Source organism: Erpetoichthys calabaricus, chromosome 4, assembly GCF_900747795.2.
Source record: "Erpetoichthys calabaricus chromosome 4, fErpCal1.3, whole genome shotgun sequence".
NCBI lineage: Eukaryota > Metazoa > Chordata > Cladistia > Polypteriformes > Polypteridae > Erpetoichthys > Erpetoichthys calabaricus.
Window position 1 is genome coordinate 160,049,962 of NC_041397.2, and position 22,500 is coordinate 160,072,461.

At 41.0% G+C, this 22,500-nt stretch overlaps 1 protein-coding gene across 2 annotated transcripts in view; it reads left to right on the top strand.

The window, feature by feature from the left end:
* The window catches only part of urb1 (URB1 ribosome biogenesis homolog), a 427,266-nt gene that overhangs the window by 260,187 nt on the left and 144,579 nt on the right, over positions 1-22,500 (top strand). For both annotated transcript variants that reach the window (XM_051925732.1, XM_051925734.1), the window contains 2 exons: positions 629-1,484; positions 2,039-2,243. In XM_051925732.1, the coding sequence (XP_051781692.1) occupies positions 629-1,484; positions 2,039-2,243 (1,061 nt within the window). The remainder of the gene's footprint in view (positions 1-628; positions 1,485-2,038; positions 2,244-22,500) is intronic.

The following is a 22,500-nucleotide window of genomic DNA, read 5'->3' on the forward strand; positions in this document are numbered from 1 at the left end:
ATGCTGCCCAGTGCTTCGCATACTTAAAAGCTCAAAGGGCACGTATTGATTTTTGACTGTTTGTTTTTCTCTGTCTCTCTCTCTCTCTCTCTCTCCCTGCTCCTGACTGAGGGGGTGTGAGCTGCTGCCTTCAACAGCTTTGTACCAGCGGTGCTTCGCATACTTAAAAGCCAAACAGCCCTATTGATTTGTTTGGTTTCCTCTGTCTTTATGACAGTCTCTGCTCCTGATGCGCACTCCTTTGAAGAGGAAGATATGTTTGCATTCTTTTAATTGTGAGACAGAACTGTCATCTCTGTCTTGTCATGGAGCACAGTTTAAACTTTTGAAAAAGAGACAAATGTTTGTTTGCAGTGTTTGAATAACGTTCCTGTCTCTCTACAACCTCCTGTGATTTTGCGCAAATCTGTGACCCAAGCATGACAATATAAAAATAACCATATAAACATATGGTTTCTACTTCGTGGATTTTCTTATTTCGCGGGTGGCTCTGGAACGCAACCCCCGCGATGGAGGAGGGATTACTGTATATATGTGTGTATATGTATGTGTGTGTGTGTGTATGTATGTATGTAGATAGATGGTGTTGACCTTTCTGTCTTTAAGAAGTATATTTCTCTATTTCTAGGTGGCTATAAATGTGCTGGAAGACATTTTTAAACATCCTGTTCTGGAGCAGTGGTTTTTGGCTCGAGATGTGCAAACCTTCTCACACATCAGTCTGAAAGATGACAGCTTCAAAGTGATTGGAACAGAAATGAACAGTGGCATCCTGAACTTACTAAAACTTGGAGCGCCTAAGTTGAAAAAACTAGATTGTCTTCGATTAATTTCGAAATTTATGAATACAATAGCAAATAGTGTCTTACATGAAATTAAACATATAAAGAAGAATTGTTCACAGGAAACGGAGAAAACATTTTCACTGCAAGCTCTCGAGGAACTCCATACTTTTATGGATGTTATTGAACTTAGAAAACTTGTTTCTGCATTATTGAACCTTCCAAAAAAACTTTTGACTATTAACTGTGAAAATGATAAAAAAACAGGAACCATTAAGAAACTTGGCACACTTGGTCATACATTAGTTCTGATTTTAAGAGAAAATAACATGCAGACAAATGACAAAGAAAACCTGGTTTTATCCATCGAACATTTAAGAGATGTTGGAAATTTGATGCTATCTGGTGCTAGTGAGGATTTGGAAAAGGTTATACTTCATACCTTACAGAAAGAGCCTCTCTTTGCTCAGTTTATTCAAACAGAAGTGCTAGTTTTTTGCCTTAAACGGATGACAAATATATGTCTGTCAATTGCAGCTTTCCTAATTCAGCATTGCAGTGTTCATCTTTTACAGTTTGAGCTGTGGTGCTTGGAACCTCAAAGCAAGAAAGTCCTTAAAATGAATGGTGATATATTTCTGTCGCTTATCAATGGATATCTAAAGCATCTAAACCAAGAAGTTAATATTCAGTTGCAATCTTGTGAGTATATGAAGATAATTTTACATGTGTATAATTTTAAATACAAGGTATTTTTGTTTTTTTATTTGTAGCCGTTCATTTTTACACATTATTATTATCATCATCATTATTAAAGGTTATACATTGGTTACTACTGCAGCCACAAATCTCTAGGTACATGGATTCAAGTCTCATTCAGTGTTTGTGTGGAGTTTGGTTGTTATCTTTTTGTTTATGCGGTTTTCTGAAGTAAAACATATTTGCAATAATAGGTGAACTTGTTTCTTCAAATTGGGCTGAGACTTGTAAATGTGGGTGTGTATGGGAGAGAGTATTTTATGGATTGATTAATCTGTTGTCTTTGATATTTCAAGATTAAATGTCAGCTTTTTGAATCTCTAAATTGGAAAAACTGTGTTACAAAAATGAATGAGTTATTATTATTTATTACTCATTGTGGCAGTATGTGTTAAACAGAACTCTCAATGATATGAAAATGAATTATGTGCTAATTGTGCTTAAATTTGTTAATTACAGTGGGATATGTTTATGATAACATGCTTTCATTTTTTTAGTATCTTCATTGGTGCTAGCTAATCTTAAAGAAGCTTTCCTGGAAAGACTGTTATCCACTGCTTTGTCCGACATTGCACCAAAGAAACTGGCATTAAAATTTGAGATCCTCTGTAGTTTAATACGACTGTCACTCTCTTCTGATGATTTAACTGATGTAATCAGTCATTTACCCCGGTTGTTGGAAAGAATTGAAAATTATCAAACGTAAGTTCTGATGCTTTGCATTTAATTATCTAATTTATTGTTAATGAAGTATACAGACGACATCTAAATACTGCATATTCTTTGAGCTTATGTAATAGTAATGTGTAACATAAAGACTAATTTTAAAAAGCAATATTTTATTTGTTGTTAACCAAATAGCTCATTTTAGGAAATTTAATTACAACAGGAACATACAATGCTTTATTTCTGTAAGTATGCACATCTTATACACATACATATGCACATACACACACATAAATTGACAGAACTCAATTTTCTCAAGATAATTTGACGGCTCAAAGTTTCCAATGTAATCAAAAAAAAAAATACAAGAATCAAATAACAAGTGAGCTGTTTTTGCTTTAACCTGCAACAAGTTTAAGCAAATGGTTATTTAATGTTAAAAATGCTTTCTTTTTATTTTTGAGATTCCCTTTGTGAGCAGTAAGGTCTCCCCAACTATATACTCTTAAATTTATTTTTGATATTTCCTGATTCAGACAATAAGTCATTTACCCATTTTGAAACTTTGAAAGGTTATTTTACGGATTTCTTACTTTGTTTATTTGTTGAAAAACTGTTGAAGTCACAACTGTGATAGTAACAGTAATAAAAAAAATAGAGATGGAAGTTTTTCCGTGTATATAGTACATCGGGGAGGCTAAAGGACAGTTGGAAAGGAATATATCAGATAAGGCAAAAGAAGACCATAAGAGATTCTTTCAGTATTTTAGTAGTACAAGAACAGTGAAGGAGGAGGTGAAGTGCATCAGATATAGAAAAGGGGAATTAAAAGATGCAGACAATGAAATAGCAGATGCCCTAAACTTAGATTTTTCTGAGGTGTGAGCAAGTGGATAACCTCCCAGAGGAAAACGGAGCTACTAAGGAGGGATTCTGAGGGTTTTGGAAATTGTAGAGGGAGAAGTACTGCTCAGATTAAATAGGCTGAAATCAAACAAATCACCAGGACCAGATAATATTCACCCTCGAGTTCTTAAGGAGGTTAGCAAGTGCATATATAAACCCTTGACACATATTTTTAGGAAGTCACTGCGCACTTTAGAGATTCAGAAGGACTGGAAAATGACAAATATCCCATTATATACAAAGGGTGACAGGGCAGATCCAAACAACCATAGGCCAGTAAGCTTAACATGCATCACAAGAAAATTAATGGAAGTAATTATTAGGGATAAGATTGAGCAACACCTGGCAAGGACAGGAATTATTATGAACAGTCAGCATGGGTTCAGAAGAGGGAGGTCGTGTTTTATTAACATTCTTACATCTTGCCTGAAGAAGGGGCCTGAGTTGCCTCAAAAGCTTGCATATTGTAATCTTTCTAGTTAGCCAATAAAAGGTGTCATTTTGCTTGGCTTTTCTCTACATTCATAATGGCTAACACGGTATAACACCCTGGTACTATTAACATTCTGGAATTCTATGATGAGGCAACAAAAGGATGTGATCAAAGTGGAGCATATGACATTATTTATCTTGACTTTCAGAAAACATTTGATAAGGTGCCACATGAGAGGCTGGTCGTCAACCTAAAAGAAGTGGGAGTTCAGGGTGATGTTTTAGATGGGTGCAGAATTGGCTCAGACACAGGAGGGTGATGGTGCGAGGAACATCAACAGAATTGGGCGATGTTAAGAGTGGTGTTCCACAGGGGTCAGTGCTAGGGCCGCTGCTATTTTTAATATATATAAATGATTTAGATAGGAATATCAGTAACAAGGTGGTTAAGTTTGCAGATGATAGCAAGATACTGTAGGTGGATTAGCAGATAATTTGGAATCTGTTACATCATTACAGAAGGACTTGGATAGCATATAGGCTTGGGCAGATTTGTGGGAGATGAAATTTAATGTCAGTAAATGTATAGTATTACACATAGGAAGTAAAAATATTAGGTTTGAATACACAATGGCTGGTCGGAAAATCGAGAGTACACCTTATGAGAAGGATTTAGGAGTCATACTGGACTCTGAGCTATCGACTTCCAGACAGTGTTCAGAAACCATTAAGAAGGCAAACAGAATGTTAGATTATATAGTACGATGTGTGGAGTACAAGTCCAAGGAGGTTATGCTCAACCTTTATAATGTACTAGTGAGGTCTCATCTGGAGGACTGTGTACAGATTTGGTCTCCAGGCTACAAAAAGGACACAGCAGCACTAATAAAGGTCCAGAGAAGAGTGACTAGGCTGATTCCAGGGCTACAGGGGTTGAATTATGAGGAAAGATTAAAAGAGCTTAGCCTATACAGTTTAAGCGAAAGAAGATTAAGAGGTGACATGACTGAAGTGTTTAAAATTATGAAGGGAATTAGTACAGTGGATCGAGAATGTTATTGTAAAATGAGTTCATCAAGAACACATGGACACAGATGGAAACGTGTTAAGGGTAAATTTCGCACAAACATTAGGAAGTTTTTCTTTACACAAAGAACGATAGACACCTGGAATAAGCTACCAGGTAGTGTGGTAGACAGTAAGACTTTAGGGACTTTCAAAACTCGACTTGATGTTTTTTTGGAAGAAATAAGTGGATAAGACTGGTGAGCTTTGTTGGGCTGAATGGCCTGTTCTCGTCTAGATTGTTCTAATGTTCTAATTTCTACAAGTGGATTATTTACATTAAATGCTGAACATCTGTTATAGAAACATCTCAGATAAATCACTTCTCTTACTAAGCAAACCTGGATAGCTCCCTGTGAGTCCAAACTTGGAGTAAGTAATTTAATTTTACATACAGGAATAAATGTACTTTGGCAATTGAGAGTGCTTAATGACACTTTTCTAATATCCATCTATAAAATGATATCTGCAGTTATGCACACTTGGTCCACATACTCATGGGGAGAACATGCAAACTCCATACAGACACTCCCGGTGTTAACAGTCAAATCTGAACTCTTGGCACTATACAATATAATAATATTAATAATACATTTTGTTTATATACCATCTTTCCCTTGCTCAAAGTGTTTCATAAATATTCAAAGAAATACAGTAGGTAAAGATTAAAAATGACATTAATAAACCAACTAATATCAAACATTAAACACCAAATAATAGATAAATATTTGAAAGTCAAAGTTCTGAATTAGATTAAGCAACAAACAGGAAAATAAAGAATAAAGCCCTTAGCAAAAAAAAAAAACAACACATTTTCTGTTGATTACTTATAAGAATATAAATGTTGATGTTATCATTGTTGGGGATTATAACAAGTAACAATGAATATGATAAGTGCAGATTTCATTGTGAGGTTTACAGCCAAAGGAACGAAGGACATGGTCATTCTATGGCCATTCTTTTGCTCTTCATTACAGATCCAACGTTCCCTGTCGGACATCCGAGCCACTGCAAGTAAACACTCAAGACAGCATTGCTTCATTTAGCAAAAACAACTCCAACTTTTTTTTTGTTTTTGCATGACTCTATCACAATTGCAATATTAAATGAGTCAGATAGTTGTAGTGCTTTACCACTGATAAGCATATGTTAAATATGCATTAATAGGTCTAGTGCTTTACCACTGATAAGCATATGTTATGCATGGCATTGTTAGATAAAGACAACATTCACAATAACACATGTTCAATTGCGTTTTCATATTAAATATGTAAATATCCCTGTCCATACAAAATACCCAAAAATTACGATGGTGATCTTTGTGTTCACTGGGTAGAAACCTCCTTAACACTAGAATCCTTGAAGCATATGAAAAACTTGTAATCCCGGCTCACCTTAAATCCCTTCGCAACTCTCGATCAGTGTCTTTTGTTTTGTAAATGTGTCGATCAGCACAAGCAGCCTGCTGTCCCATTCCCCACCTTGACGTAGCTGAAGTTGGACAAAAAGTTCTCCCAGCTCAAGCCAAGCGTGCAGGTGCCTGGAGTAGTATAGGATGAATAATACAGTATATCGTTATTTGGAATACATGCATTTCATGTGTGTTCTCTGTTTACAAAGATCTGGGTAAGTGTAGGATGAAAGGAAACACATACCTAAAGCAGAAACGTTTTGCATGTTATACTAATAATGACGTGAAGTGTATAAAGTGTGAAGACTTTAGTCCAAATATCAGATAAACACGTGCACTTTTATTCAAGAATATAACCAAAGAAAAAAAAGCATTTGATTTACATACCTAAAGCAGAAACTGAGTTGATGGCATTTATCTCCAGTCTCTTCACAAGAGCAGCAATGACCACAGTGAGTGCTCTGGCTGATACCTACTCAGAACTCTTTGTTGTACCAACAATCAAAGATATGCTGTCCTGTGACTGCTGTCAGACTGCTTTAGGTATGTGTTCAGCATTTCTCGTGTTTCCTTTCATCCTACACTTACCCAGATCTTTTTAGTCACGGAACACACATGAAATGCATGCTGAGAGAACTTTTTGCCTGAGCTGAGCTCCATCAAGGCGGGGGATGGGACAGCAGGCTGCTTAATGCTTGTGCTGATTGACACATTTACAAAACATTAGGTGCTGATGGAGAGGTGTGAAGGGATTTAAGGAGGGGATTACAAGTTTTTCAGTTTGGATTCAGGGATTCTAGTGTTAAAGGGATTATGTAGTAAAAAATTCAGAGCCCAGTTAAATTCAGATTCCCATATTTTTTATGCACTTTCATGGCATACAAAAGAGAAATTCTTTACGAGACTGGTGCAAATTGCCATCATGTCCAATGTTAATGCGCTCATTGCAGTTGAAAGTAAGAGTCTTATTGTCGTTTTATCATTAAATTAAAACAAAGCAAATTAAAGTGTTTAGGTTTATGTTCATTCAAGAGTTGATTGATTATAAGTACAGTGATCCCTCACTATATCGCGCTTCGCCTTTCGCGGCTTCACTCTATCGCGGATTTTATATGTAAGCATATTTAAATATATATCGCGGATTTTTTGCTGGTTCGCGGATTTCTGAGGACAATGGGTCTTTTAATTTCTGGTACATGCTTCCTCAGTTGGTTTGCCCAGTTGATTTCATACAAGGAACGCTATTGGCAGATGGCTGAGAAGCTACCCAACTTACTTTTTCTCTCTCTCTCTTGCGCTGACTTTCTCTGATCCTGACGTAGGGGGTGTGAGCAGGGGGGCTGTTTCCACACCTAGACGATAGGGACGCTCGTCTAAAAATGCTGAAATATTATCTTCACGTTGCTACCTTCTGTGTGCAGCTGCTTCGTGAAGCGACATGCTGCACGGTGCTTCGCATACTTAAAAGCTCAAAGGGCACGTATTGATTTTTGACTTTGTTTTTCTCTGTCTCTCTCTCTCTCTCTCTCTCTCTCTCTCTCTCTCTCTCTCTCTCTCTCTCTCCCTGCTCCTGACGGAGGGGGTGTGAGCTGCCGCCTTCAACAGCTTTGTACCGGCGGTGCTTCGCATACTTAAAAGCCAAACAGCCCTATTGATTTGTTTGCTTTCCTCTCTGTTTCCTTTGAAGAGGAAGATATGTTTGCATTCTTTTAATTGTGAGACAGAACTGTCATCTCTGTCTTGTCATAGAGCACAGTTTAAACTTTTGAAAAAGAGACAAATGTTTGTTTGCAGTGTTTGAATAACGTTCCTGTCTCTCTACAACCTCCTGTGTTTCTGCGCAAATCTGTGACCCAAGCATGACAATATAAAAATAACCATATAAACATATGGTTTCTACTTCGCGGATTTTCTTATTTCGCGGGTGGCTCTGGAACGCAACCCCCGCGATGGAGGAGGGATTACTGTAGTGTAATCAGAGCAAATCTTGTAACATTTGTTAAACTAACTCAATAAATAAAGAAAGTACATCTATATCAGGGGTGAGCAAAGTCAGTCCTGGAGGGCTGCGGTGGCTGCAGTTGCTTAATTAGAAAACAACCCTTGCCAATGATTTAATGTCATGGCTTGGTAGTGCTTTAACTCTGCCATGTCATCTCATTCCAGTATCGTTGATTTTTTTTTCCTTCATAAAAATATCATCCAAATGATTTGAAGTCTGAAACGGATGAGTAATTCTCAGTCCTTCACTGTTTTCTCTTCACTTTCCTTCCAATTTTTTTTTTAATGCAATATTTTATTGATTTTGTTAAAATCAAATAACATTCTATATAAGCAAGTCAAGTTTAACAAAGGTAGGTTTGAAACAAATCAACCCCCACCCATGAGACAGAGAGCTGGGCCGGCAAAGTAAAACTTTGTAAAACTACTAATAATAGTAACAATATGTAAATAAATAAATGAATTAAAATAAATAGAATAAAAAAGAGGGGAGAGAATCCGCTTCCTCAGTTTAAATGCTTATTCTGAAATGTTATTGATCAGGTCTTGCCAAGTTGAATGAGTTTTGTACAGATCCTATTAAGTGAGAATTTGATTTTTTCCATTTTCAAATAATATATAACATCAGTTACCCACTGACTTAAAAGAGGTTGGGTAGGATTCCTGAAGCTGAGCAAGATAAGTCTACATGCCAAAAATGAAGTAAAGGCAATCACAGTTGGTTTGACCTTCTCCACTTTAAGTCCATCTGGATGTACACCAAACACAGCTGTCTGAAAGGCATTTAAAGATTTTTGTCCAAATTGATGTTAATTTAGTGCACTCCCAAAACATATGGCCAATGAGGCTGGAGCTTGATTGCAATGTTCGTAGGTTGGATCTTGCTCTGGAAACATTTTTGACAATTTTAAATGAGATAGATGTGCTTGATATTTAATTTTAAGTTGAATAATTGTGTGCTTTGCGCTTATGGAGCTCAAGTGAATTCTGTGCATTGCTACCTTCCGCTCCTTTTCTGAGATGTTGAGTTGAGAGATCCTTTTCCCACTGTACTCTGGGATACTTGAAAGGGAGGGTTTTAAATTAAACCAAATAGTGCACGATAAATACACTCGGGTGTAAATGGAAACAATGTAAATCTTTTGTCAGTTGTGTGTTATTGCTAGTAAGGAGCAATTAAAAACCAAGAATACAACTGTTTTAAAACTAACATAAACAATAAGGGTTCAAAATCTTAACAAGCGAGACAACTGAAATGAAGCAAAAGTGTTACTTGAGCAATACGTGCTTTTTATTAAGCATTTGGGTTGGAACAAAAACCTGTAGCCACTGCGGCGCTCCAGGAACAACTTTGCCCACCCCTGATCTATATTGTTGCTTTACTGCACTGTAAATTCTTGTCTTTCTCTCTCTCTATCCTGTAATATTGTGGGCTTAGCTACATTCTACACCCATCCACATCATTAATCCATCCATCCATCCATCCATCCATCCATCCATCCTCTTCCGCTTATCCGTGGTCGGGTCGCGGGGGCAGCAGCTTGAGCAGAGATGCCCAGACTTCCCTCACCCCAGCCACTTCTTCTAGCTCTTCCGGGAGAATCCCAAGGCGTTCCCAGGCCAGCCGAGAGACATAGTCCCTCCAGCGTATCCTGGGTCTTCCCTGGGGCCTCCTCCCGGTTGGACATGCCCGGAACACCTCACCAGGGAGGCGTCCAGGAGGCATCCTGATCAGATGCCCGAGCCACCTCATCTGACTCCTCTCGATGCAGAGGAGCAGTGGCTCTACTCTGAGCCCCTCCCGGATGACTGAGCTTCTCACTCTATCTTTAAGGGAAAGCCCAGACACCCTGCGGAGGAAACTCATTTCAGCCGCTTGTATTTGCGATCTCGTTCTTTCGGTCACTACCCATAGCTCATGACCATAGGTGAGGGTAGGAACATAGATCGACTGGTAAATTAAGAGCTTCGCCTTGCGGCTCAGCTCCTTTTTCACCACGACAGACCGATGCAGAGCCTGCATTACTGTGGATGTCGCACCAATCCGCCTGTCGATCTCACGCTCCATTCTTCCCTCACTCGTGAACAAGACCCCGAGATACTTGAACTCCTCCACTTGGGACAGGATCTCGCTACCAACCCTAAAAGGGCACTCCACCCTTTTCCGGCTGAGGACCATGGTCTCGGATTTGGAGGTGCTGATTCCCATTCCAGCCGCTTCACACTCGGCTGCGAACCGATCCAGAGAGAGCTGAAGATCACGGCCTGATGAAGCAAACAGGACATCATCATCTGCAAAAAGCAGTGACCCAATCCTGAGTCCACCAAACCGGACCCCCTCAACACCCTGGCTGCGCCTAGAAATTCTGTCCATTAAAGTTATGAACAGAATCGGTGACAAAGGGCAGTCCTGGCGGAGTCCAACTCTCACTGGAAACGGGTTCGAGTTACTGCTGGCAGTGCAGACCAAGCTCTGGCACCGATCGTACAGGGACCGAACAGCCCTTATCAGGGGGTCCAGTACCCCATACTCTCGGAGTACCCCCCACAGGATTCCACGAGGGACACGGTTGAATGCCTTTTTCCAAGTCCACAAAACACATGTAGACTGGTTGGGCAAACTCCAATGCACCCTCCAGGACCCTGCTAAGGGTGTAGAGCTGGTCCACTGTTCCGCGACCAGGACGAAAACCACACTGTTCCTCCTGAATCTGAGGCTCGACTATGTGATGAACCCTCCTCTCCAGGACCCCTGAATAGACTTTTCCAGGGAGGCTGAGGAGTGTGATCTCTCTGAAGTTGGAACACACCCTCCTGTCCCCTTTCTTAAAAAGGGGGACCACCACCCCGGTCTGCCAATCCAGAGGCACTGTCCCTGATGTCCATGCGATGTTGCAGAGGCATGTCAACCAAGACAGTCCTACAACATCCAGAGCCTTGAGGAACTCCGGGCGTATCTCATCCACCCCCGGGGCCCTGCCACCAAGGAGTTTTTTTTCTCAGTCCCAGAGATGGGGGAGCCCACCTCTGAGTCCCCAGGCTCTGCTTCCTCATTGGGAGGCATGTTAGTGGGATTGAGGAGGTCTTCGAAGTACTCCCCCCACCGACCCACAACATCCCGAGTCAAGGTCAGCAGCGCACCATCCCCACCATATACAGTGTTGACACTGCACTGCTTCCCCTTCCTGAGACGCCGGATGTTGGACCAGAATCTCCTCAAAGCCGTCCGAAAGTCGTTCTCCATGGCCTCCCCAAACTCCTCCCACACCCGAGTTTTTGCCTCAGCAACCACCAAAGCCGCATTCCGCTTGGCCTGCCAGTACCTATCAACTGCCTCCAGAGTCCCACAGGACAAAAGGGTCCTGTAGGACTCCTTCTTCAGCTTGACGGCATCTCTCACTGCCGGTGTCCACCAACGGGTTCGGGGATTGCCGCCACGACAGGCACCGACCACCTTACGGCCACAGCTCTGGTCAGCTGCCTCAACAATAGAGGCATGGAACATGGCCCATTCGGACTCAATGTCCCCCACCTCCCTCGGGATGTGGTCGAAGTTCTGCCGGAGGTGGGAGTTGAAGCTACTTCTGACAGGGGGCTCAGCCAGACGTTCCCAGCAGACCCTCACAACACATTTGGGCCTACCAGGCCTGACCGGCATCCTCCTCCACCATCAAAGCCAACTCACCACCAGGTGGTGATCAGTTGACAGCTCCGCCCCTCTCTTCACCCGAGTGTCCAAGACATGTGGCCGCAAGTCCGATGACACGACCACAAAGTCAATTATCGAACTGAGGCCTAGGGTGTCCTGGTGCCAAGTGCACATATGAACACCCCTATGCTTGAACATGGTGTTCGTTATGGACAATCCATGACGAGCACAGAAGTCCAATAACAAAACACCGCTCGGGTTCAGATCGGGGATGCCATTCCTCCCAATCACGCCCTTCCAGGTCTCACTGTCATTGCCCATGTGAGCATTGAAGTCTCCCAGCAGAACCAGGGAGTCTCCAGAAGGTATGCCCTCTAGCACCCCCTCCAGGGACTCCAAAAAGAGTGGGTACTCCAAACTGCTGTTCGGTGCATACGCACAAACAACAGTTAGGTCCCGTCCCCCCACCCGAAGGCGGAGGGAGGCTACCCTCTCGTCCACTGGGGTAAACCCCAATGAACAGGCTCCAAGTCGGGGGGCAATAAGTATACCCACACCCGCTCGGCGCCTGTCACCGGGGGCAACTTCAGAGTGGTAGAGAGTCCAGCCCCTCTCAAGGAGATTGGTTCCAGAGTCCAAGCTGTGTGTCGAGGTGAGTCCGACTATATCTAGCCGGAACCTCTCAACTTCGCGCACTAGCTCAGGCTCCTTCCCCTTCAGAGAGGTGACATTCCACGTCCCAAGAGCCAGCTTCTGTAGCTGAGGATCAGACCGCCGAGGTCCCCGCCTTCGGCCACCACCCAACTCACACTGCACCCGACCTCCTTGGCCCCTCCCATAGGTGGTGAGCCCATGGGAAGGGGGACCCACGTTGTCTCTTCGGGCTGTGCCCGGCCGAGCCCCATGGGTGCAGGCCCGGCCACCAGGTGCTCGCCATCGAGCCCCACCTCCTGGCCTGGCTCCAGAGGGTGGCCCCAGTGACCCGCGTCCGGGCAAGGGAAAATGCCGTCCAAAGTTTTCATTCATCATAGGAGGTTTGTTTAACCGCTCTTTGTCTCATCCCTCACCTAGGACCAGTTTGCCTTGGGTGGCCCTACCAGGGGCATAAAGCCCCAGACAACAGAGCTCCTAGGATCATAGGATTTTCCTTTAACCGCCACCTTATCGTGGTGGAGGGGTTTGCGTGTCCCAATGATCCTAGGAGCTCTGTTGTCCGGGGCTTTATGCCCCTGGTAGGGCCACCCAAGGCAAACTGGTCCTAGGTGAGGGATGAGACAAAGAGCGGTTAAACAAACCTCCTACATCATTAAGCACCTTGTTATTAATTTTGCTGCAGAATGCACTCATCCTTACTGATCAGAGTAAGCTTAAGTAATATATGTTGATCAGAGGCTGTCAACTGAGTTATTTACAAGCTGTATTTCACAGGGCTCCAAATTTTTCACTACACTTGTATTGCTCACCAGCCACAGGATTTATCCCAAAACTGTAGTTACCGGTAAGTAATTTGCTTTTTATGCATGTGTGCAGCATTCAGATTTTACAAAATATAATCTAGATGTACACAGGTAAATAGTACAACAAGCGCCACGGAAAGCAACTCTTATCTCTGCTATGTTGGAAAATGTGGTCATTCTTTGTGGGAAAAAAATAAATAAAAATCAGGGAATGTGAGCGGGATCCAATCGGCAAAGGGCAGTGAAATAAACACAAAGCCACCAGATCTAGGGCTACGTGGTAAAACTATAAAGATATTTATTGTAAAATAATTTTCGTCAATAGAAATACAAGACATGGTTAGTACAATTTTAATAGAACTCATTTCTTCCATGTTTTGACAGACAACACAAAAAGCCAATGATAATGAGAATAGTGCCACACCAAACCAATCATGTGGCTGGGTTTGAGTTATAGCCTTGTCAGGTTAGGTTGATACACACAGCACTGAGTGTAGGAGAAGTACGCATTAAGCCTTCTAATCTCTTCAGTCTTACCTGCACTACCACGTGCCACAGGCAGAACTTCAGAGAAGACTACCTTGCCAGTTCTACTCTTCAGCCTGGCACCCAACTCTTTGAAGTTGGATTGCAGAACTGACAGACTACCCTTATACATGTCATTTGTTCCAACATGGACGATGACAACTGGATCCACCCCCACTTTGGCCAAGAGCCTATCCACCAATCCAGGGAGGTAGTCACCCGTGCACCCAGAAGGCAACACACCGTGCAAAACTCTTTGTCTCTGGAGCAATCCTGCGCTTCAATCCCCTTAATGATTGAGTTCCTAACTATCACTACCTCTCTTTTTCTGGGAACATGTTTTGAGGTGGCCCATTGAACCTCCTCATTCCCTGCCTACTACCTCAGAATCATCAGAGACACTGTCCAGCTCCACAAGGACCTCAAAATGGTTTGACACTTCTAATTCTGGGGTGGATGCCCCTGGACCTTGCCACGCAATTGCTTAATCTGTCAGTGCAATGGTATCATCATCAAACAAGCAATAACTTCGTGAAATAAGGTGAAATTGTTGAAATTCCTATCTTCTTTATAAATAAAGGAAGGTAACTTTTTTTTCCTCCAGTCTAAATTGTTTGAAATTTGAGTGTGGAGAAGGGCTATTCAAGCTTGATACATCTTTCATGGCTATAATTTTTAAAGTACTCTTTGTATTTTCCTAAGTAACATGTAGCCTTTTCTTTAAAGTTTGTTGAAAGCTAACTGCTTTTCATTGACAATGGGGAATCCATGAGTGACAGTCAAACATTGCCAATGAAATTTACATAATAAGTTGCTAGCGAATGATGAGGCTTTGGTAATCACTCACAGTTCTAAAAAGGGAATGCTGACTTATGGCTGAAATGATCACTGAAATCCAAATGAAATTCTGATGGCAGCAGTGAGGAGTGCTTGCACTTGAATCAATGCTTGTCTCTAAACTAATATTATGACTGCAGGATTAAAAAAAAAAAAATATGCTGACAACAGCTCACTCTCATGGACATTATGCACAAAGACTAATGTGGTAAAAATAAAAATTACATATATTAGTTTTTTTTTTTTTCGTTTTTATTTTCTTGTTTTTGTCTGCGATGGGCTGGCGCCCTGCCCGGGGTTTGTTTCCTGCCTTGCACCCTGTGTTGGCTGGGATTGGCTCCAGCAGACCCCCATGACCCTGTAGTTTGGATATAGCGGGTTGGATAATGGATGGATGGATGGTTGATGGATGGATGTTTTTGTTTAGTTCTTGTATTCAGACATTCTTTCATTTTTACTTTAGTTTTACTTAGCAAAATGCTTATTTTGTTGTTAACAGCATGTTTTGTTGTTAACACTTCATCTAAATATTTGTTTGAGTTTTTGTGGATAAAGACAAACACCTTTGTGAATCAGTACTTTTTAGTTTAATATTTTAATAAAGTCAGTGCAGGAAGAGAGAAATGGGGATGGTTGCTAGAGGTGAATAAACAAAGTCATTGGGGAAGCTATGGAAGGCATTTAGTTAATGCTTGTATTTATTAATCCACTCTTAAATTAGTTTAACAGTGTGTATGGTTTGGCTTTATTACTCATTTGGGGAAATGGGGTGAACAATTTTTTGTCACATCACATTACTTTTTTCCATTGTTTAGGTGTCTAGGTTTTGTGCTCATTATACTAGGCTATGTATTTTTACACATTGACCTTGGATACAAATAGTTTCCAATTTCTTACCCTCTTTTTGTTACAATGGGCCAGAACCCATCTTTGCAGAATTTGGCACAAAGAAATGTAAGCAGGATGAGCTACCAGTCATTGACCACCCTTGCACACTTGTGCTTATCCAAATTAGAGTTAAGAATTAACAAACTTGCCTATCTTTTAAATGTGGGAGAAAAAACAGAGTACTAAAGAAAAACCCACACAGACATGGAGAGAACAAGAAGACATCACTTACAGTGACTGTGCTAGAATTCCAGCATAGGTTTACTGTGTAGCAGTCCAGTGCCGCTAAGATTCACACCGTCAAGATGATGGTGATTTATTTATTTTTATAGAGGATCCCAGGGATGCTCCAAGCCTTGGCTCGACCCGCACACACTCACAAACAGAGACAAAATAAAGCACACTGGGAACTAATAATTAAAGAATATAATGAAATTAAATAATATAAATAATACCACCCCAGTACCCATTGACGATATTACATTAAACACAAAAACACAACTCCACACAGCAAAGTCCATGGAATACCACACCGGATGTAATGAGAGATGACATAAATAAGTCCAGAGATCTGTATGTTGTAAGGGAATGAAAAAACAGTCCTACCGGTAGACACTGTAAGGGTGAAGACGGATGGATGGTTCAGGAGCGCTCCTATAGTTGCGGGAAAGCCGTGAATCCACAATTAGTCCTCAGCACACAGGTAGACAGACGATCCAGACCCCAACAATGAATACAATCCAGGACACAACGATTAAATATGGCTTAATTAACAGAAGGCAGTCTGACAGATAAACGAAACACAAAATACAACAAGAAAAAACACTTTTTTTCACTTTCGAACACTTGTCCTCCTTTTAAACCCCTCTGACCACCTTTGACCCCAACAGCCCTTGCGGGGACTGCTGGGAGATGCAGTTTTAACTACAAGTAGCACTGCTACAACTGTTTCACCCAGCAGAGTCTCAAGATCATGTAGGAGATACCAGGAGATGGGCCATTACATGAAGAGACGTGGACAGGGCCGTTGAAGGGCATCATCCCAGCAGTAGGACAATGTCTGCTCCTTTGTGCGAGGAGGAATAGGAGGAGCACTGCCAGAGTCTTATAAAATGACCTCCAGTTAGCTACTGATGTGCATTTTTTTGACCAAGAAACAGATTCCATGAGGGTAGCACGAGGGCCTGACATCCTCTAGTCCTCCAGTGTCAGAGCTACTTCAACCTGTGATATGCAAGTATTTTTGCTTAGGTGGAAGTCATCCAAGCAGCTCTTTTTTTTACTAAATGAGGGGAGATACATTTGTGAATGGTATATTTAGAACTGTATACGTAATGTATTTTCTGTCCTAGCTTGAATATAATTTAAATCAATGATCACAAATATATGTGTTTGTAAATCTACTCTTAAGACTCATTACACATGTACTTTTATAAAGAGCACAGAGCATTAATACTTAAAACTTTACAGTAATAATTTTTGCACTGCTGATTTTGGTAAATTTTGTGCTGTGTTCTGAATATACAATGACTGCACAACTGGATTTTTTCATTTATTATTACTCTTGCTTGTTATTGGCATTATCACATTTAAACATTTGGCCATTATTTTGGTCAGTCGTTTCCAAGCAAAGTGTTTTTATTCTTTCTTTGCAGAGCTATTCTGGACAACTGATTTTTCTTTTTGACAATTTGTCACATATGAAATAATGTTTGTTAATTTTAAATTCTTGGTGTTTGTCAGCAATTTTTCCTCTTTCAAAAGCATCTTATTATATATCTTAATCAATAGGTTACCATGTAAGTTTAACATGTACATTAACAATCCATCAACAATCCTGTGCAAGAGGTTCATGAATTCACTCTGAACAGTTGTAATGCTAAAAATACTCCTTGTTTCAGACATAGGAAGGGAAGTGAAGAACTGGAAGACAACCTTAACATTGCAGAACACTTCAGAAGCATCATTCATGATAACTCAAATGTTGCCCTTTATCAGTCATCAGCCTTTCCGCATCAATATATGAGAAAATGTGGAAAGAGCCCAGAGATATTTCACTTCAGACATGTTTATTTTCATAACTCTTTAACATTAAAAATGGAATTTTGCTGAGCTGTGTGGTCTGCACATATAGCAATCTAAACTGCAGTAAAAATTGTTTTCCTTCTCCAAACAGCCAGCTTCCCAGCAGTGCCCTGATTCCACAAACTCTTTCAGTTTGGATCAGATCAACTGTCAACTGCGCTAGATTTAAAAAAAAAAATATATATATATATATATATATATATATATAATATATTTGCAGCTGGAGATCCACAAAGGGAGAACAAAATGAATCACGTATCGTAAAGTAGGGGGTCTTCATCAGAGGATATTGCTTAGACTTACAAGAATCAAAGGCAATATATAGCAACACATTAATTTAGAGGTGACTAAGTCAGTATGATCAAGCGCTGGGTTGTTGGTTTGTATAGTTTATTTATTATGTACATGTTCTTCTTAAGTTAGCATATGCTGGATTTATGTCCAAGTGTCTGTTGATGACGTTTTCATTTGATAGCCAAGACTCGGCCAACTCTCTGGCACTTTTAGTACTGGCCTTAAATTTTACAGAGGATTACGGAGGAATGGACCAAAAGGATCCAGGACACCGCTTCCAAAAACCGTATTTCTAAACGACATACACTCAACAGAAAATGGGATAAACTCACTGGAAATCAACATAAGAACAAACCCCAATCCGGAGTACACAACCTATCCAAAAGACGGCTCTCCACCACAGAACACAATATTCTCTCCAGAGGATTAAAATTCAATTACAAAGACGCATCTGGCATGAACTGCCTCGGTTCCTTGGAACACATCTTAGTAACCAAAAAAATACCAACAGAACATGCACAAGAAATAAGATGCAACGTCGCCAGCCAGCTACACACAGGACAACCAACCACACATATTCTGGCAAGTGAACAGAAAGCTCTAAGATCGTTACGGAATGACAGCAGCATCATTATTACACCAGCCGACAAAGGAGGCGCAACTGTCATCCTAGACAAAGAACAATACACCCCAGCTATGGCAGAAATGCTTTCTGACACTAATACTTATCAACAGCTGAATAATGACCCAACAAAAACTACACAGAATAAAATAACCGCCTGGATGCACAGAACTTTCACAAAATGAAATCTAACGATGCTAACTGCCCTGAATTTTATGGACTCCCAAAAATACATAAAACACCACTGAAATACAGACCAGTTGTTAGCCTAATAGGCGGACCATCATACAACTTATCAAAAAGACTTTTCCAACTACTCAAACATTTAACTTACGACTCGGATTATTCTGTTAACAGCGCAGAATCTGCATTACAGCGCTTGAAAGACGTATCCATCGCCGAGGACGAGATCATGGTCTCGTTTGACGTTGTATCGCTGTATACCATGATTCCGATTTATCTGGCCACAGAAACACTATTAATGAGACTGGATAGCGACCCCACCATAGAGACAAGAACCAAACTGTCCATCAAAGACATAATGCACCTAATATCACCTTGCCAAAAAACTCACTTTCATTTCAACGGCATGTATTACACTCAGAAAGAAGGCATGCCAGTGGGATCACCGTTATCAGGACTCCTAGCGGAACTGGTAATGCAGCGATTTGAAAACATGGCTTTATCCCAGATCACACCCAAAATTTGGATACGCTATGTAGACGACACATTCGTCATACTAAAAAAAGGACCAGCTGAATGAGTTCTACAATCATATCAACACAATATTCCCCGCAGTCCAGTTCACAATGGAAAAAGAAATGAACCGACACATCAGCTTCCTGGACATCTACATCAAAAGAAATAATGACGCCACCCTGACCACAAGTGTTTATCGCAAAGAATGCTACCCAGACAAGATTTTACACTTCACCAGCAACCACCCGGTATCTCATAAACGGAGCTGTGTGAAAACCCTATTCAGACGAGTCAGCAAACCATCGACTTAAATCAGAACCCCCACCCCACCTGGCACTCACTCCCTTATCACAAGGTGTCAGAAGGTACAGCGCACATCCTGACCAAGTGGGGCGTCAGAATAGCACACAAACCCATGAACAATCTGCGCACAGTCCTCTTTAATGCCAAAAACAAGAAATCGACAGCAGAAACACGAAACGCAGTTTATAGTATCCCATGCAATTCTTGCTCAGCGGTATACATAGGACAAACTTCAAAAAGAATCTCAACACGTGTGCAGGAACATCACAACGCCGTCAGAAGAAAGGACGCACTATCATTGATCTATGCACATACTAAATCAACAGGACACGCATTCAACTGGGACAATGTAAAAGTAAAATTTAAGGCCAGTACTAAAAGTGCCAGAGAGTTGGCCGAGTCTTGGCTATCAAATGAAAACGCCATCAACAGACACTTGGACGTAAATCCAGCATATGCTAGCTTAAGAAGAACATGTACATAATAAATAAACTATACAATATATATACATACAGTACTGTATATATACATACAGTACTGTGCAAAAGTTTTAGGCAGGTGTGAAAAAATGCTGTAAACAAAGAATGCTTTCAAAAATATAAATAATGATTGTTTATTGTTATCAATTTATAAAATGCAAAGTGAGTGAACAAAAGAAAAATCTAAATCAAATCAATATTTGGTGTTACTACCTTTTGCCTTCAAACCAGCATCAATTCTTATAGGTACACTTGCACAAAGTCAGGGATTTTGTAGGATTCTAGTCAGGTGTATGGTCAACCATTTATACCAAACAGGTGTTAATGATCATCAATGTCACACGTAGGTTGAAACACAGTCATTCACTGAAACAGAAACAGCTGTGTAGGAGGCTTAAAACTGGTGAGGAACAGCCAAACTCTGCTACCAAGGTGAGGTTGTGGAAGACAGTTTCATGTCATGGCAAGATTGAGCACAGCAACAAGTCACAAGGTAGTTATACTGCATCAGCAAGGTCTCTCCCAGACAAAGATTTCAAAGCAGATTGGGGTATCAAGATGTGCTGTTCAAGCTCTTTTGAAGAAGCACAAAGAAATGGGCAACGTTGAGGATCGTAGACGCAGTGGTCGGCCAAGGAAACTTAGTGCAGAAGATGAAAGACACATCAAGCTTATTACCCTTCGAAATCAGAAGATGTCCAGCTGTGCCATCAGCTCAGAACTGGCAGAAACCAGTGGGACCCAGGTACACCCATCTACTGTCCGGAGAAGTCTGGCCAGAAGTGGTCTTCATGGAAGAGTTGCAGCCAAAAAGCCATACCTCCGACGTGGAAACAAGGCCAAGCGACTCAAGTATGCACGAAAACATAGGAACTGGGGTGCAGAAAAATGGCAGCAGGTGCTCTAGACTGATAAGTCAAAATTTGAAATATTTGGCTGTAGCAGAAGACAGTTTGTTCGTCGAAGGGCTGGAGAGCAGTACAATAATGAGTGTCTGCAGGCAACAGTGAAGCATGTTGAAGGTTCCTTGAACGTTTGGGGCTGCATTTCTGCAAATGGAGTTGGATATTTGGTCAGGATTAATGGTGTTCTCAATGCTGAGAAATACAGGCAGATACTTATCCATCATGCAATACCATCAGGGAGGCGTATGATTGGCCCCAAATTTATTCTGCAGCAGGACAACAACCCCAAACATACAGCCAAAGTCATTAAGAACTATCTTCAGTGTAAAAAAGAACAAGAAGTCCTGGAAGTGATGGTATAGCCCCCACAGAGCCCTGATCTCAACATCATCGAGTGTGTCTGGGATTACATGAAGAGACAGAAAGATGTGAGGAAGCCTACATCCACAGAAGATCTGTGGTTAGTTCTCCAAGATGTTTGGAACAACCTACCAGCCTACCTTCAAAAACTGTGTGCAAGTGTACCTAGAAGAATTGATGCTGTTTTGAAGGCAAAGGGTGGTCACACCAAATATTGATTTGATTTAGATTTCTCTTTTTGTTCATTCACTGCATTTTGTTGATTGATGAAAATAAATGATTAACACTTCCATTTTTGAAAACATTCTTTGTTTACAGCATTTTTTCACACCTGCCTAAAACTTTTACACAGTACTGTGTGTATGTGTATATATATAATATATATCCATCCATCCATTTTCCAACCCGCTGAATCCAAACACAGGGTCACGGGGGTCTGCTGGAGCCAACACAGGGCACAAGGCAGGAACCAATCCCGGGCAGGGTGCCAACCCACCGCAGTATATATATATATATATATATATATATATATATATATATATATATATATATATATATATATATATATATATATATATATATATATATAATAAAAGGCAAATCCCTCACTGACTGATTCACTCACTCACTGACTGACTGACTCACTCATCACTAATTGTCCAACTTCCCGTGTAGGTGGAAGGCTGAAATTTGGCAGGCTCATTCCTTACAGCTTACTTACAAAAGTTAGGCAGGTTTCATTTCAAAATTATACGCGTAATGGTCATAACTGGAACCTCTTTTTTGTCCATATACTGTAATGGAAGGCAGCAAGATGGCCGTAGGAGACTGAGTTGTGTGTTGCGTCATCACGCCTCCCACGTAATCACGTGAACTGACTGTGAACTCAGTACGTAGAAAAGAAGGAGGAGCCCCAAAGAGCGCTGAAGAAAACACTCATTACACAATTGACAAGGCAGCGAAACAATAAGAAGCGAGTGAGTGACGCATACAAGCATCTTCATAAGACACGAGGTATAAAAAAGCACGGTGTAAACCATAAGTCTAAATTAACTTTATAGAAACGCTCCCGCTGCCGTTTGCAATACCATATTCGCGAGATACAAGTTTAATGAGAAGACACGAGGTATAAAAAAGCACGGTATAAACCTAACCTTAAATTAACTTTATAGAAACGCTCCCGCTGCCGTTTGCAATGCCATATTCGCGAGATACAAGTTTAATGAGAAGACACGAAGTATAAACGAGAGTTTGCGTCACTTTGTAACAGAGTTAAAATTGCTGTAGCGAGAAACTTTTAACTGCCGGGTCTTAGCTAACATTAAATAAACCCGTGGACATTGCAACATCACACAAGAGAGCGGCTCACGTGAAG